General features: G+C 41.4%; 1 protein-coding gene across 10 annotated transcripts in view; it reads right to left on the bottom strand.

The window, feature by feature from the left end:
• Positions 1–3,124: 3,124 nt before the first annotated feature.
• The window catches only part of MARCHF8 (membrane associated ring-CH-type finger 8), a 95,955-nt gene continuing 83,385 nt past the window's right edge, over positions 3,125–15,694 (bottom strand). For 5 of the 10 annotated variants that reach the window (XM_061459293.1, XM_061459295.1, XM_061459294.1 and 2 more), the window contains 5 exons: positions 12,630–12,709; positions 11,481–12,326; positions 9,361–9,541; positions 6,485–6,632; positions 3,125–4,028 (listed from right to left, as the gene is read on the bottom strand). In XM_061459293.1, coding sequence (XP_061315277.1) covers positions 3,724–4,028; positions 6,485–6,632; positions 9,361–9,541; positions 11,481–12,326; positions 12,630–12,709 — 1,560 coding nt within the window. In that variant the 3' untranslated portion in view covers positions 3,125–3,723. Of the gene's footprint in view, positions 4,029–6,484; positions 6,633–9,360; positions 9,542–11,480; positions 12,327–12,629; positions 12,710–14,970; positions 15,187–15,694 lie in introns of all 10 variants that reach the window. The other 5 variants (XM_061459297.1, XM_061459298.1, XM_061459300.1 and 2 more) reach the window with 3 other exon arrangements.

Genomic DNA, 15,694 nt, shown 5'->3' with positions numbered 1-15,694 from the left:
GGTACAACACAGCGGCCCAGCACTTCTCTAACTCCTTGCAGGCACAGTGTAACCTTTGTTGAATCCCTCCTACTGAAACAAAGCCAATCTCAATGACATTCAGCCACAGGAAGCTGTCCCCAGGTCTGGCCATCTCTTCAGAACACAGGGCAACATTTTACACACCATGACCACTTCCAAAATACAGGGTTACAGTTGAAGAAAGTCCTGAGAATTCATCGGAATTTAACATCTCATGATCTCTTAAATGGGATCAACTTTCTGCAGCACACACCTGTATCATAATGCATGTTCATGACGTGAGAGATACACCAAATATGATACGGTGGGGAAATTTCCTTGGCACAGGCAGCGCTTTTTTGGACAGGATTTAAATCAACAGAATGGATGACTGGTCAGATGTCTGCGGCATGGGATGTAGCATCTGGCAGTCTAGGGAGAGGATCGTGGTAGACGGTATTAAGCTTGCATTTCATCCTACTTAAATTTTTGTCTCAGAAAAAAATCAGGTAACCTGAACTGACTTCGGCCAAGGAACAAGGACCAAAAGAAGTCAGACTTCTATTTCAGTCATTTCAAAAGCTACCAGAAGGAAGTGTTGGAAAGCCTGAACTGACAAAGGGTCGTCATTCCCCTTACTGACATCTGAGTGGGAAGGACAGAGCTCACCTGAGCTAGCATCAGTGCCTCACAGCTGGAAGCTGAAAACAACAGCATCTCCTTGAGGAGAAAGAAGGAAAAAGCACCATTCAGCCTTCTCACAGCATTTCATGGCACCATGCAGCAGAAATTACAGCTCAAAAGCCTACTGCTAACACCAAGCAAGAATCAGCATGAGAAGTGTGACCAGCATTAATGAAACCCCCTGACAGATGGATCTTCTGCAGCTCTTCCTGGCATGAGCATTCCTAAGCACTAAGTTTAAACATTACGCTTTTATTTTTGTTCAGGAAAGACCTGTGAGGAGATGGATTGGTAAGTAAGCAGCAACAATTTCATCCACAAATATTTTCCTCCAGATGATTTTGCCGGAGATGATTTTTCTTCCCAAGATACACAGGGGCACAGCAAAAACCTTCAGTATCCTGAATACACTGAACACTACCTGGCATGTGCCACATGGAGCTTCCAAAACACCAAATGATATTTCACAATGTTTCACCAAGGATCACATCTGACGATGATGGATGAAGGACCAGTGTGTTACAGTATGCCTTACTGGCACTTGTCAGAACATCGGTCAGATACTAGTGCCTCTTAGGTATGAGCTGGAGAACAGGTTTCATACCAAAACATGACCATTTTCATTTCACCTACTGGCCACAGATTGGATGAGGATGCACACAGCATCAGCTGGCAGATGATTCTTTGCATCTTGCAGTTGTAAAGTGAGCATCTTGCAGACAGGTAAGCCTTGTGCACTCAGGCATTTCAGAAGAACACAAGGAAGGTGTGCAAGACCCGATACTTAACCACCTGAGTTTATCTAGTAAATCTTTTCACAGAACAAAATAGAAAACAAAACAAGACAGCATATTATCTGGGTTCTCGTAATAGAAGAGGATGACCCACAGCAGAGTTCAGGAAAGGGCCTGAGTAATTGCACTTTAAATTACGGTAGGCATAGGCAAAAAGCTCTACATGTGCATGATCATGAAGACTGCCATCCTGATAGTAGCAGGGTATGCAGGGTTTGTCTGCCTTTATCATGTAAGCATGGGACGTCCTGACACCCAGCACAGTACGCAAACCCATGCCACTGCAGCTTTTGCTAGGACTGCCTAAAGGTCTTGGTATTTACAAATACCTCTAGAACAAGGTACCATGTTGTTCATGATGATCACAGGCAGTAAGCTTCAAGCACGAGATCACACAGAGGCACGCTTTTCCTGTATCAGTTCTTAGAAACCAATGGTGTGTGTTCTCTTTCCATAGTCCCTTCTCTGCCTTCCTTTAACATAGTAATTTAGAAATAAATTAATATTCCATTTTAAGGAAAAAAATCACCAATCTCTTACTGTTGTTCTTGGGGAAGTCTTAAAACAACTACTTTTATTATGTAAAGAACTTGTCCAATGAAAGTTGTACTTGAAAAAAGACTACGTAAAATCTGAACAAGAGCTGAGGATTCAATTCAGTGTCTCAAGTAAACAGAAGCTTTTACCTAACTAAGCCCAGGCAGTTCCTACTAAGACCAACCAGAAGATTATCAATGACTTTAGAGAAATTTGGATGTGGCTCAGGTAAGGAAAGTCAGCTTCTTCTCAGGTAAGGAAAGTCAGCTGATTTTTCATGGGGCTTTGTTTTTGCTCTAGTCACACTGAGACTTTGGTTGAATGAGGGCTTGAGGCTGGACGGTGGTTCACTGAAGCAGACTGGTCAAGCAAATTAACAGCAGACACCCCAGGCTTCAGGCAACTCTGTCTAAAGCCCTGCAAACAGATTTTAAAGCTGTCCCTCTCTTTTCATTAAGGCTGACTGATTAAAAAGCCAGTCCCAAATTCAAACGCACAGACAAAACTATTCTCTGACCATGTACTGCATTACATCAGGACTAAAACCAGGCAGGCATTTTTAAACTCATCCACTTGATGCAGTATTTACTTCCTAGACTTTGATCTCAGCATCCCCTCTGACAATATCAAATTCTTGGGTAATTCACACGTGACACAGTACTGAAGAGGGAAAACCAATCTCAGCTGTACTGACTATCTTTTTTTTTCTGTAACAGCTCACATTTTTGTCAATGTAGCAACAAACCCTTTGCCAACGGTTTGGAATGAGTTACTTCAGGTATGTATGTGCAGGTGTGTTGATGATCTGACTTGTTGAAAAAACAAAAAAACAGAACCAATTCCCAAAACAGAGCACTGAAACAGTTACGCATTGAAAACAAATGCTGTACGTATCCACTACTCCCCATACACAAGTGCAATATCCTTTGAAAAAAACTGCTCCTCAAAGGAAACCCAAAGAAGCAGAGTTTTTTAGTGTTACGTTTAGTAAGATAATGTGGGCATGTGTTGGAAATCACAGGTTGGATTTTTTTTTAATTTTCCTTTTTTTGTGTGTAAGGCAAGATGTTTACTTTCCAGAAGAAAACATGGGGTAAAGAATGAAGAAATGTTTCAAAAATGATACATTCGTTCAAGTTTCATTCTCATTTGACATACATATTACAAAATAAAGATTTTTAAAAGTGCTATATGCTTTGTAAGTCTCATCACAATATGTAAAGCAAAATTTTACACCTGCTGCCTAAGACAAAATGTTAGTGGCAGTGTTAGTGGTAGATTAGACTCTAGCTCTCTCATTTCCCTCAGTGTCTGGGACAACCTCCTTCATCATGCTTAAAGAATAACAAACAAACCCCACTCTACACATATTCCAGAATCAGAGTCATCTTCTAAAGTAACACTCTATGAAGTTGAAGACAGTTCACTAGTGACTTGCTTGATATCAACCCAACGCTCATTCTACCCAGTATCCTGTGGCTCTGATACGCCAGTACGAGAGACAAAATGTTGAGAGGTATGCAACCATGATCACATTGACAGATATGCCAAAGGGATTTAAAAATATTCCAACAAAAAACAAATGTAAAAAAACCTCATCCACCAGATCTCAGCTGTTAGCTGATTTTAAAAAGGTAGAGCAGTTTGCAGTAAACAATGGTATTTTAAATCTTCAAGAACATACAGAAACACCCCTCCCACCCAGCAATCAGACGTGAAGGATTTCTGCAGCACAGTCTTCTGGCTCTGTGTAATGTGAAGAGTTTGTGTCTGAATGGTGAACCCCAAGCATTTCTTTACTTTCGAAGTTTGGCTCCATTAGTGCAGGTTTTTCAAAAATATTCTTTTTGCTAGTTTCTGGACAGTTTTGTACATATATTACTCGGTTATAAGCTTTAAGTCTCTTCCATAGCTGTACGTACACTTTGCACTGTACATACATGAAAAGAAGTCCTCCAGTGAAACCAATAGCCACAACCACCAGCTTAGTCCAAAATGGCCACTCTAGAATCCCTGGAACAAAGAAAATTAAAAAAGAAGAAAGAAAAAGGACATGGTCATTATTGGATGGACTACACGGCATTTCTCAGAAACATCCTGTAAGAAAACTGTCAGAGTTTGTTCTACACAAGCTATTTTTATTTTGCCATTTTTCTTGTTTGGCCTTCCCCTCCCTCCTTCAATTCAAACACACACAGACTTCTACTTCATGTATCACATGTATTTTCACCCACCAGAGGAAAAAGAAACAGAACAACTGAGTCTCTGTGTCTGAGCTCTTGTGCAGCACAATCACAAGCAGAGTCAAGGCAACAGCCAGTAATATTTAGGTATTTTAACACCTGTTTTTAAACAAAAATTGGATCAGATGATGAAAAGAGTTCTGTGGCATGGTTTCTGTTTCATTGCAGCAGGCTCAACTCAGAGAACCAAGAAGTCGGTTCCACTACGTGATCACACAGTACGTGGAGTCACAGACTTTAAGTTCAAAAGGGAATGGCTGTTATCATCTAGCTTGATATCTTTGTTATGCAGACCAGACAATTTTATCTGCATCAGACCCAGTAACTTGCAGTTGAACTAAAGCATCTAGTGTTAGAAATGCTGAAGCATTCTGGCAAGTTTACCCTCCATCATTAAAACTGACCATCACTACTTTTCCTAAGGTTGTCCAACTTGAACTTTTAGACATTGAATCCTGTTACATCTCTATCAACTACTTCTAAATGACAGACTATTCATGTTATACATCATCTGCTTACATAAGTCCTGTATCCACCCAGCCCCTCTCCTCTTTAAAGGTAGGCGGCACCACAAGATGGATATGAAAGCATGCTGAATTACCCACTATCAGGTTTCTCAGAGAATAAAATCAAGTCTTCAAAGTTTTGACCATGATATAGGCCAGTGCTCTTTTGGAAATGCATGGCAGCATGGGGGGGAATGAAAATATTTTAGTCCCAAAATACAAAAGGCACTGCAGCATGACTACTTTCAAAATCCCACCCATGATTAATACCTGAATCTCTGATTCACAGGTGAGCTATCTGATGTCATCTGTAGGCAGTGATAGTATATGCTTGCTCCTGGGCAGACATGAATGTATACCCACACACACTCCACACACCCCTGAGCTCATTACAGCATCCTAGAGATTTAGAATCCAAATGAAGAGAGCAAAGAAAGCACTAGTACATACTATATATTCACCCTATTCCTTCTACTGATGTTCATCTAACATATTTATTGGCTGAAATAACATGGAGATAACAAATCTTTGAAAGTATATGCTTTTCATTATTATACGGAAACCTTACATTGAAAGGCCAAAAATTTTCACTGCGCATGAAAGCGATGGGGTTGGATAGAACAGAAACTAAAAGATTTCATTCAAAGCAGATTCCTGACTGAAGTCACAAGCTATCAAACTACAGCCCAAATGAGACATGACAGCAAAAATGTTCAGTCTGAAGTACTATTCTGCTGTGAAGAGACTGTAACAGCTCTGTGGATTTGCAGGTTTATTGATGCTCAACTACCTCCCCAGATGATGCTCTTCAATCACCAATAAAACATGTTCTACCTGCATGTCTAGTTGGGATGCAATACTCTGCAAGCAAGAGCAGCTTGCCTCTTAATGGCTCCCAGCCTTGGCAGATAACCTGTCCCTTCTATCCCCACCTTCAGGAACAGCTCAGCTGCCTGAGTAGTTCTGCAACAGCTGCAAACCTGTAGCCCGGCATACCCAGGTAAACAGATTGCAGATTGGCAAGTTTACACCTGGTGTGCTACAGAATGCCTGATATTCAGTAAGTTAATATATGAGTGCACTGTGGTGGCAAACATGCCATGAACTGCAGTGCACCCGACTTCAGTTGTGTGAATTTGAGTCCTAAGAATCACCCTGAATTTCTTCTGCTTCAGGCACAACCACTCACAAAAAATTTCTCCAGTCTAACATGGCAGTCACAAGAAACTTGTACTAACCCACCTCACAGATGACCAACTAGGAAGAAAACCCTGATGATTAAGCTCAAAGATTTTGATTTAGGTCCTTCTTAATTCTTCTCTATTTGAAAACTCTTCTGGTTTTGCCCAGTTAAAAGGTAGCCATAGCAGCAAACAAATACTTACTTCCTTATCTGCCCAGTACAAGTTCCAATTTAAACTAAATCAGCTAAGGCAGTGCAATTTTGTGTCTGGCTACAGTGGATTAGTTCTCATATCTGTGCATGTCACAAACGCAGACTAAATTGACTTGAAATAGACTTAAAAAGCACCCACAGATTAATTTATACTGATTTCACTAAATCATTTTAGAACCATCCTTTAAAACTAACCTAACCTCAGGCTAAAGCTGACTATTCTCATTTAAACACTACCTGCACTCTCATGCTCCTCGTCCTCTCTGCGTTCAGAATAACTAATTATTCCAAAAGAGTAAGAGGGAAGATAAGAAAGTAACATACCAGTAGTCTGTCCCTGTTTAATCTCTTCAGCAGTCCTGTCTATCAGGACATAGAGAGACCACACAACACAGGTGATGGCAATGACATGGAATGTTACAGAGCACATGATCTTCCTCCTTTCACTGGCTGTCATCTGCAGCTTCTCCCACTGGCAAGGAACCCAGAAACAGAGCAAGGGATTAGGTGTTTGTTGTAGCTACTGGACAGTATAAAGAAAGAGAACATTGATAAGAACAAAAACCAGCAGGAGACTGGTTTCCTCCTAGCATGGATTTTAAAAGTCAGACAACATCATGACCACAGCACATGTGGTAGCTCACTCTGCTGTGATGGGAGCCATCCCAGTGCCAGACGGGACCTCCAGTGCTCAGCTGCCATCTGGGACCTCAGCACAATGCCATCGCACCCTGCTTACCCACACAGGGGCAACTCCAGCACAGAAGGACCCTAACACCTTGTGCAGTGCAAGCAAGGCTGCTCTTCCGTGTGTTCCCCACTCAACAGCAGCTACCCACAGTGACAGCTGAGCATTGTGTCTGTCAAAGGGTAGCCTTGCTCAGGCAGGCATTCAATAAAACACTGCAATGCAAGCGGAACAACTGACCGGTGCGTGTAAGACATCTCATGCTGAGCTCTGTTAAGAGTCCCTCTGTGCACAGTGAGGCTGTTTAGCTCTCAGCTCACGGCTGTTTAGTTCTCACCTCCTACCTCTGGGGGTTTCATTCAATCTTCACATATATTTAACACTACTTACAACCATGACACCCGTATTTTATTTTCAGCGTTTCAAGTGCACTTAAATACATATGCCCTAAGAACACACAGCAGAAGTGGGATGACAGCTTTTGTAAGTGAGAGAATGCAGCAAATTAAATCCCCAGACTATTGATGATGTTTATATAGCCCACAAGTAACCACAAAGTCAGGTCACTGTATTTAGGAAAGACACAAAGAAAGCAGAAAATTATTTTAGATGCTTCTAATATGCAAGGGATTGTAAAAAAAAAAAACCAGCTTTTTTTTTTTTTTTTAACCTGAGACACCCTATTTTTTAATTATTTTTTTGAAATTTCTCCCATATATATGATAAAAGTTTTTCCATGTGGGATACACATCCCTCAGCATATCTGCTTGGAACAGAAAGTTAAGATGGGTTTTTCTCACACTTTCACAAAATATATGCTGGGGCATGCAGGATTTTCATACATACCTATGTGTTTCTAGAGAGGTGCATTTGATGTCATCTAGAGTAATTTTCAGAAAAAGAGGACTTTGAAAAGAAGAAATAATGTGGAAGAGAGCAAGGATGACCTGACTGGTATGACTGAGATCACCCATTATAGTGAATTACTGTTTCCAGTGCTACAAATAAAAGAATAATTGAAACATTAAACAGAGACTTTGTGATCCTCTTTGTCTTTCCAGCAATGCCTTTGGCCAGTCCAAGCCACATCTCCAGTTCTGCGGGCATCTAAATCTCATGATGAACACCTGAATTCAGTACTTCTTGCAATGGCATGCTAGACTCATGTCATGCTAGAAAGCTATGTTCTTTCAATCTTCTTAGAAAAAGGTTGGATAAAACATTACATTTGGATGTTATTTTAAAGAGAAAATCGCTTTAGTGTCTCAACAAAGGTTTTTACTTTTGGTAGAAAGTATAAATTAAATTATTTTGTCAAAAAGTACGCATGTGAAACTTATTTGTGAATGCTTTTACAGGGCCATGAGGAATTGTGCTTTGACTGATTTATATTTCTCTTTTCTGCTGGACAATACCTCCTCTGAGCTGCTGGATCCAAAATCACCAACCCAATGTGCGCCACCTCATCTCCTCAAGACATAATGACTGCACAGGAAAGAGAAAATATTCTGCTAACTATTTAAGTGTGCAGTAGCCCAGAAAGGAAACCAGAATCTGTACACCCCTGATGCATTATTCTGATGATACGGCACTTACGAGTTAAAATAGGAGTTCTGGGGTTAAAACAAACCAACCAACCAACCAAATAAAACAAAACAAAAAACAGCAGAAAATTTGGATATAATGTCTTTCTTTTTTTTTCTGTTGAGATTTTAAAATGGAGCATCCATTTCTTGTCTTCCCTCATCTTATCTTGAACCTGACACATTTTGTTTCTCATCCTCTTCCCTTACTAACTTAGCGCTTGAACAGCCCGATTGAACAGCTGCAATACAACCTTAAGATACTGAGGAAGTTTAATTCCATTTCTACCCTACAATCAAGCAAAAACCATATTATTTGTCCCATCATGCTCATAATCACCAGTTCCAGGCTGTTTTCTCCTGACTGACAGGATACCATAAAAGCTGAGTTGAAGATACAGAGGCTGCTTATCTTCTGGCTTCAGCTGAATCTCTAAAAAGACTTTTTAGATATATTTCAAAGGAAATTTCTTATTCTTCTGTTTATGGCCCTGCCTCTACCTTCTGGCATCTAGCCTCTTTCCTACAGATGACCTGTTCAGATATAACTAATGATGCCGAGTGATTCATTTCTGAAGGTGCCCAACAGCTTTTTCCCACAGGGCACAATACTAAGAAACTGCTTCCCACCCACTCCAAGCAGAGAAAGCACAGAAAAAAACCACACACAGAGAGCTGCCAAGCTACAGTCAGTTTAGCTACAATAGCTAACTCTCAGAGCTGAATTCCACTGATGGTGAATTTGCCATGCTGAGTGTTAATTTAAATCTTTTTGCACCCATACAAAACTGACCAGGCTTACTAAAGAGCCACAGAAACATGATAAATATGTGGGGGGTCCTGTGGACTCATGGGCAAGGGCTGCTTCTTTTCAAAGTGGATCTGTGTTTAAGAAAGCATTTCCCTGGGAAAGCAGGTCTTGCGCCTACCTTTCGCAAAGGCTTCAGTTTTGTCTCCATGATGAACTCATACTTGCACAGTTCACAGCATCGTGTATCTGAGCTCTTGATCCACTGCTGCAGGCAGGCTTGGTGCACAAAATGAAGACTTCCTGTGCAGTGACAGGGTGTAATCAAAGGGCTCTCATCATCTCCTTCACAGTGACATATCCTGAATCAGAAGAAAAGCTGATCATTAGGAGAAGAGGAAGCAGAAAGGATGTGGAAGAGGCATGTAATACCTGTGATCACACATGGCTGCCCATTGAGGATCCTGAGACATACCTATCAAAGGAATGTGTTCCATAAAGGAGCTAAAGTAAAGAATTCCACTGCTGTGCAAGCACATACACAGGCACAAAATAACTGGGCACAGACACTGCTAACTAGAAAGCCACTTTCTAACAGATGAGGCAGACATGCGTAATCTGATAGAAATGCTGTATCCGAAAGAAAAAACAGGGTAAGAAATGATGCTTCATCTAGAGCAACAGCACTTAACTGAAAATAGATCTGTATATCTTCAATATACAGATCAGATAGCACTTCCCAAGACATAATATGCACAGAGGGCTAAAGCTACTCATGGATTACAATCTGAAATGAAAGATAAAACAAAATTCCCCCCAAAATTGTGAAACAGCCAAATCCAGTATCATGAAGGGTTAATTTAGACAGCCTGGATTTTGCACAAGACAAGTGATTATTTCTAGTGCCAACTGCTAAAAGACAGATCCACACTGCAAAGCTACAGCACTGAATCTCCCCAGACTACACCTACTGTAAATGGATGAATGGGTTTTCCCTCTAATTCTTACTTTGCTAATAAGGCAGCATCAGCTCTACAAAATTCCCCATTTCCCTCACAGCCTAATCATGCAGACAGCGAGGACCCCCTTATATATAGTGTTACTACCAGATGCTGGCATTTGATTTCCAGCTTCAATTTATACACGACCCTTGGATTGTATGAAACACCACTAAGCCCTTCTAACCATGTGGAAGAGGTCATGAATTGAAATGGGAATGGTAAGGAGCTCAAGGAATGAATACAAGTTACTAAGCATATGTGAAGTACATCCCGGCATGCTGCCATCCCTGTCTATTACTGAAATCTCTTACTGATGTGTAGCATCTTGCCTCTTGCAACCTTGCTGATAGCTGGCAAGTGGAAATGAAGGAGTGGGTGGATTACAGTAGTGTCTTGTCAGTAGTTGATGACAAGCCAATATGGAATGAGATTTTGCTGGTAATGAAGGGGGGAATCAAATAATATTGGCAATACTAACTAAGCCAGCTTCAGAAACTGCTGTCAGCAAGGAGAAAGATCAGGATAGTAAAATGAGAGATAGAGGGATGGGATGTTTGCTCTTGTACATGGCGATGCCTGCTCCTCAGTCACATTTTGGAGCTGGAGCTGTGGCAGACCTGCAGACAAGTCACCATGAAGACAGTCCAGAGTTGCTTGCTCCCACCACCTGTGCATGATTAAATCCTCTGCAGCTGGAACAAGCATACCTATTCTTTTTGGATCTTGCACTATGGATATCATGGCACTCAGACCCTCATTTTGACTAAGGCATCCAGAAAGCCCTTTACTATAGAAGAGCATGGTGGGATACAAACTGTTGGAGACATAAAAAAATACCTTAGGCTCTATCAACCTGATCTCAGAAGCAATTTTCAACCTGTTTTCCTTCTGACTCTCCACCCTCCGACCAAACCAGCAATGTCTGTCAGGACAATACCTGGCTCAAGAAAAGCCAAGACATGTTCAGTTTGGCCTTTTATATGTGTAGCTGATTCTCTTATGATACTCCCAGTCTGGGCAATGATAAGAGAAAAATACCATCTCAGAAACCCAAACATGAAACAAATTGCAAGAGAATTTATTTGACTCCAGAGGAAATTATTTTGTTTAGTAGCCTTGTTAAGTGCATCAGAGGCATGGAGGACAGCAGATAGAAGGCTGCATGCTTCAAATTGCACATATTAAAGCCAGGTGACAGGGTGAAAGAAAAGACAGAAACAGCACAAGGGCAAGGAAAAGCAGAACAGTCACCACCACACATGGGAGGGCTCAAAGATAGGTGGTTCTCTGGTAAACCAACCTGCAGGTATCCCCCGATGTGGACACAGGGGACAGAGGGGGGAATTTTTCTGAGAGGGGGGAAGGGCAGTCAAGGTCACTGTCCTTCTCAACTGAACAGAGGGGCGCCCGCTGCTCTTTTGTTTTTAATTTTACTGAGGTGCTGTCCTCAAAGACGTCATCATCTCCCATATCATCAGAGCAGAAGTCTGTGCTTTCCACCAGCATGCTGGAGGATTTGTCAGCTTGGAAGTGACTGGAATAGTTCTCCAGTTCGTGGAACTTATGCAGGCTGCTGGTGCTGGAGGTGTGGGAGAAGGAAAAAAGGTAACGCAACAGTTTTTTGCTCCTTGAGGTGTCATGGTCCACTTTGTCCTCCAGCAAGGGGATATGTACAGCGCTGTGGTTCTCTGTTCCTCCCGATGCACTCGAGTAGTTGGAAAGGGAAGGGATATAGGAGTGCTTAGAATTGGTAAAAGAAAGAGGCCTGAGATTCAGTGGTTTCCTCTCATTAAGATGAAATTTGTTAATCCTTAAACACTGCTCTTGAGTCGGGGTCAATTTGCCTTCTGAGCATGTTCGGTCCACATAGTCAAAGCACTCACTCGTGCTCTGCGCCTTCTGGTCCACGTCATTGAGAGACTTGGAGAATTTCAGAGTGCAGATGGGCTTTACATTCTTAGCAGACCTGAGTGCCTGGCCCCGATCCTGCCCACAGGAGTTTCTCTTTGCTGCATGCAACTTGTCCTGACAGATTACTGTCACAGTGACCCCTTGTGTCAGAGGGCTCTGGCAGTGAGGATTTCTCAAGACAACAGCAGACTGCACTGGACTGTGATGACAACACTCAGAAAACACTGCACTGGAACTGCATGCAGAACAGTGGAATAAAAGCACAGAAAGTAAAAAACAATTACAAAAGAGAACACACATAATTAAAAGTGAAGAAATGAGAAATTATGGCTAGTGTGAGAATGGCAAATGTAACAGGGCCAAACAGTCAGTGGGATTTGACAAAGCAGTGTTAGACAGCGGCTGAGTCAAACAAATAGGATGCTTCACATAGGCCCCCATCACTTACTTCCCCATACACATGCTTTCCAGGTTTTGTTTTTTCTTAACTTGAAGCTCGCATGAGCCTCACTGTGGCCATGCAAACACCACACTTTACCTGCAGATGTCCTGGTTGGATGGTGTAACAGAAGTCTGAGAGAAGCTGTGAGGGGCAGAAATAGAGGTTGGACTTCCAGCCTGCAGTGAAAGTAAAATAAACAAACAAACAAAAGCAAGTCACGGGTCAGAAGAGTTTGGTATGCACAGGAATCACCTTCAGGCTCAAACAGCATATAGAGTCAGATATCACTCTGCATCAGATATTCAAGGAAGTGGCTTTATTTGCAATGGGAGGTCACACACCCTCATCCATAGGAAAGGTAGTAATCAGAACAGAAACGTTTTTCCGCAAGGTCAAATGCAGCCATCTCTGGAGCAGAACCTGCCAGCTGTCAAACACTGCACAGAACAATAGCTCAGGAAATGAGCAACACTAAGGTAATTAGAACAATTAGGTGGAGGTGTATGTATAGACTAGTCGGAATTTAACTACCACATAATAGCTAATCCTTCCACTTACAATGATGACAAGAGATTAGAAGCTTGGGGCTTTTTTCACAAGACAGAGCCCTCAGTAATACAGTAACTTAAACACTACTTGGGGAGTTATTTTCCTTACTAGCACGCACACAGGAGCACCATCTGCCAAACCAGACCATTCCTTGAAGTACTTTGTATTCTGCAAGGCCTTTCATCCTACTCTTACTCTGACAGGGTCTTCCACCTACCTGGAGAAGAGGTGTGGCAGCAGTCACGTTCATAAGACCCAACAAAAGCACACTGAGATGTAGAATAACTGAATAATTCAGAATTCAGCTGAACTAACCCCCCCCCCCAAAAAAAGAAAGATAAGCTCTTGGCATATTTAACACTTTATAGACAAGTCTCTAAAATCAATATGGTAAAAACAATCATTGTCTCAGAGTTGGGGCATGATGGGCTATATTCTATGGGTCACAAACAGAAACTTCTTGACTCTTCCTAGAGGTTTTGGCAAGAAGGACACCTGAATTGATAATCACATAAAGAGAATTTTTAAACCTGGTTCTCCCATGTTCCACAGCTGCTGGACAGGCTGGGCTGCTCACCCTCTGCTGCAAAACACTACTTGCATTTCAAAATTCAAACAAAGGTTTACAGCTTGCTTGATCTACAGAGCGAAGTCTGAAACCCTGGAAGGAATAATGCAATCAGAACACGAGTGTCAACACCATGCTGGGCTGTACAAAAACCAGCAGAGCCAGCACAGACCTGGGCCAGGCAAGTGCGCAAAGACAGACTAGGAAAGACTCATGTCATGAAAGGTGTGTTGCCAGAAGCATGCTGTGCCTAGCCCTGTACTTCAGCTGGAGATGCCAGAGCTAGCTCAGTCATCACTGCTTTGATGATCTCTGGTCATGGTGCAACACACACACACACTGTATCTCTCTCAGACCTCTTTAATCCTATAATCACTTTATTAAAAGACTCTATGGTACACTTAAACAAGGCTGCTGCAGGCTTTTACACTCTCACAGCAAAAGCAATAGCTTGTCACACATTATACTCTTCTTTGTGAGAGAAGACAGGCATACCAGGACACACACTACTTTGTAAATCAGATACAACCATCATCTTCCATTTTACAGGACTCATCTGTTAAGGTTTTGTTTCTGTAGCCAACAGCACTACCGAGACCAATGTATCTGGCCTCACACTGGGATGCTTCAGGTGCACTGAGCCTGATGAAACAGGTATCCATTTACAGGTGGGTCTGCAAGAGACAAGAGCAAGACTAAACACACGCCTCTTGATCCATAGTAAGCCACTGTAACTTATTTCCCATCCTGCCCAGCTAGGTACACGTATAGAATAACAAACAAGAGATTGAGCCAGAAAGCAAACTGAACTATGTCATGACTGTAACAAAACAAATTAAAGACTTACACATCAGTTTTTTGCTTTATCCTGTAAATTATGGTTCTTTGCATTTTATACCACTTGCACAAGCTAACAATACAGAATGTTGATCATACAGTGAGGTGAATTCAGGTATTACTGGAAAATTTAATTTCTATTTGATGCTTAACCTCTTCTAAAAGCAAGAACATCTCTGACTTCAAACCTTGTCTTTTCAAAAGAGTTTGTGCAGTAATTATTTTCTTTTTTAAAGGCTGCCAAATTAGTGAAAGACCTGACACTAAAATCTGCTGCTATAATCATGCAAATGAAAATTAATAAGACTTGATTATTTAAAAAGACATATTTAGCAATCTTCTGAAAACAAAATATTGAACCAGTAAAAAAGCATGTTGCTTTCTGCCATGGAAAGAGAGCCAGATATCGTTGGAACCAGAGTCACAAATCAATTAATAAATCTGACTCAGGTTTTATGTTATAACCAAATCACAGAAGGTAACCTGCTTAGAATAAATATAATCCCTCCACACCTTCATTTTAACAATGAAGCCTCCAAAAAAAAAGACAGCGGTATATACGATGTGACCGTGTAAAATAGCAGATGACTAGATTCAATGATCCAAAATTTCCCTTCTGAAACCATGTTACTGGTTTATTGATCCAAATGCTTAGCACCAAGATGATGTCAAAGTCTCACCACTTGGGAAATCAAAAGGCTGGGACAAAAAAAAAAAAAAAAAAAAGGCAGAAATTAATTTGCATTTCAAGCTTACTACTCTGTTTCTAGATGCCAGCACTGTTCAGAGCAGCTTGCAAAAGCCCCACATCTGAGGCACATTTCCTCTCATCTTCCTGCTTCAAAACAAAAGGTCCTTTGCTCCACCTTCATACATAATGCAAATGCAACCAAAATACGAGCAGAAGTTAAAACACTTGGAAAGGCACCACAAAGTAGAACACCAAAATATTAGAGGAAGTTACACCCCACCCTCGTTTTAAGCTAATGTAAGCTGTGGCTACCAACAACAGCCATGGCTCAATGGTTCAATGGCTTTTGCCAAGTCTCGCAGCCCATCCTCTTTTCCTGCCATGTTTTTTGCTCATGAAACTATTTACAGAGCTGCCTTGCAAATCAGATTAGGATAGCAAGGTGAGGTAAAGCTAACCACTTCTTTTACCGAGCTGGTTTAATTTAGTCAGTCACTTCCCTAGCTTCAGCGGCAA

This window comes from Pezoporus flaviventris, unplaced genomic scaffold, assembly GCF_033815535.1.
Source record: "Pezoporus flaviventris isolate CSIRO_AGI_PZ_B2104156 unplaced genomic scaffold, CSIRO_AGI_Pfla_v1 ptg000029l, whole genome shotgun sequence".
Lineage (NCBI taxonomy): Eukaryota > Metazoa > Chordata > Aves > Psittaciformes > Psittacidae > Pezoporus > Pezoporus flaviventris.
Note: the sequence above shows the minus strand (reverse complement) of the source record. Positions and strands in the feature narration are given on the sequence as shown.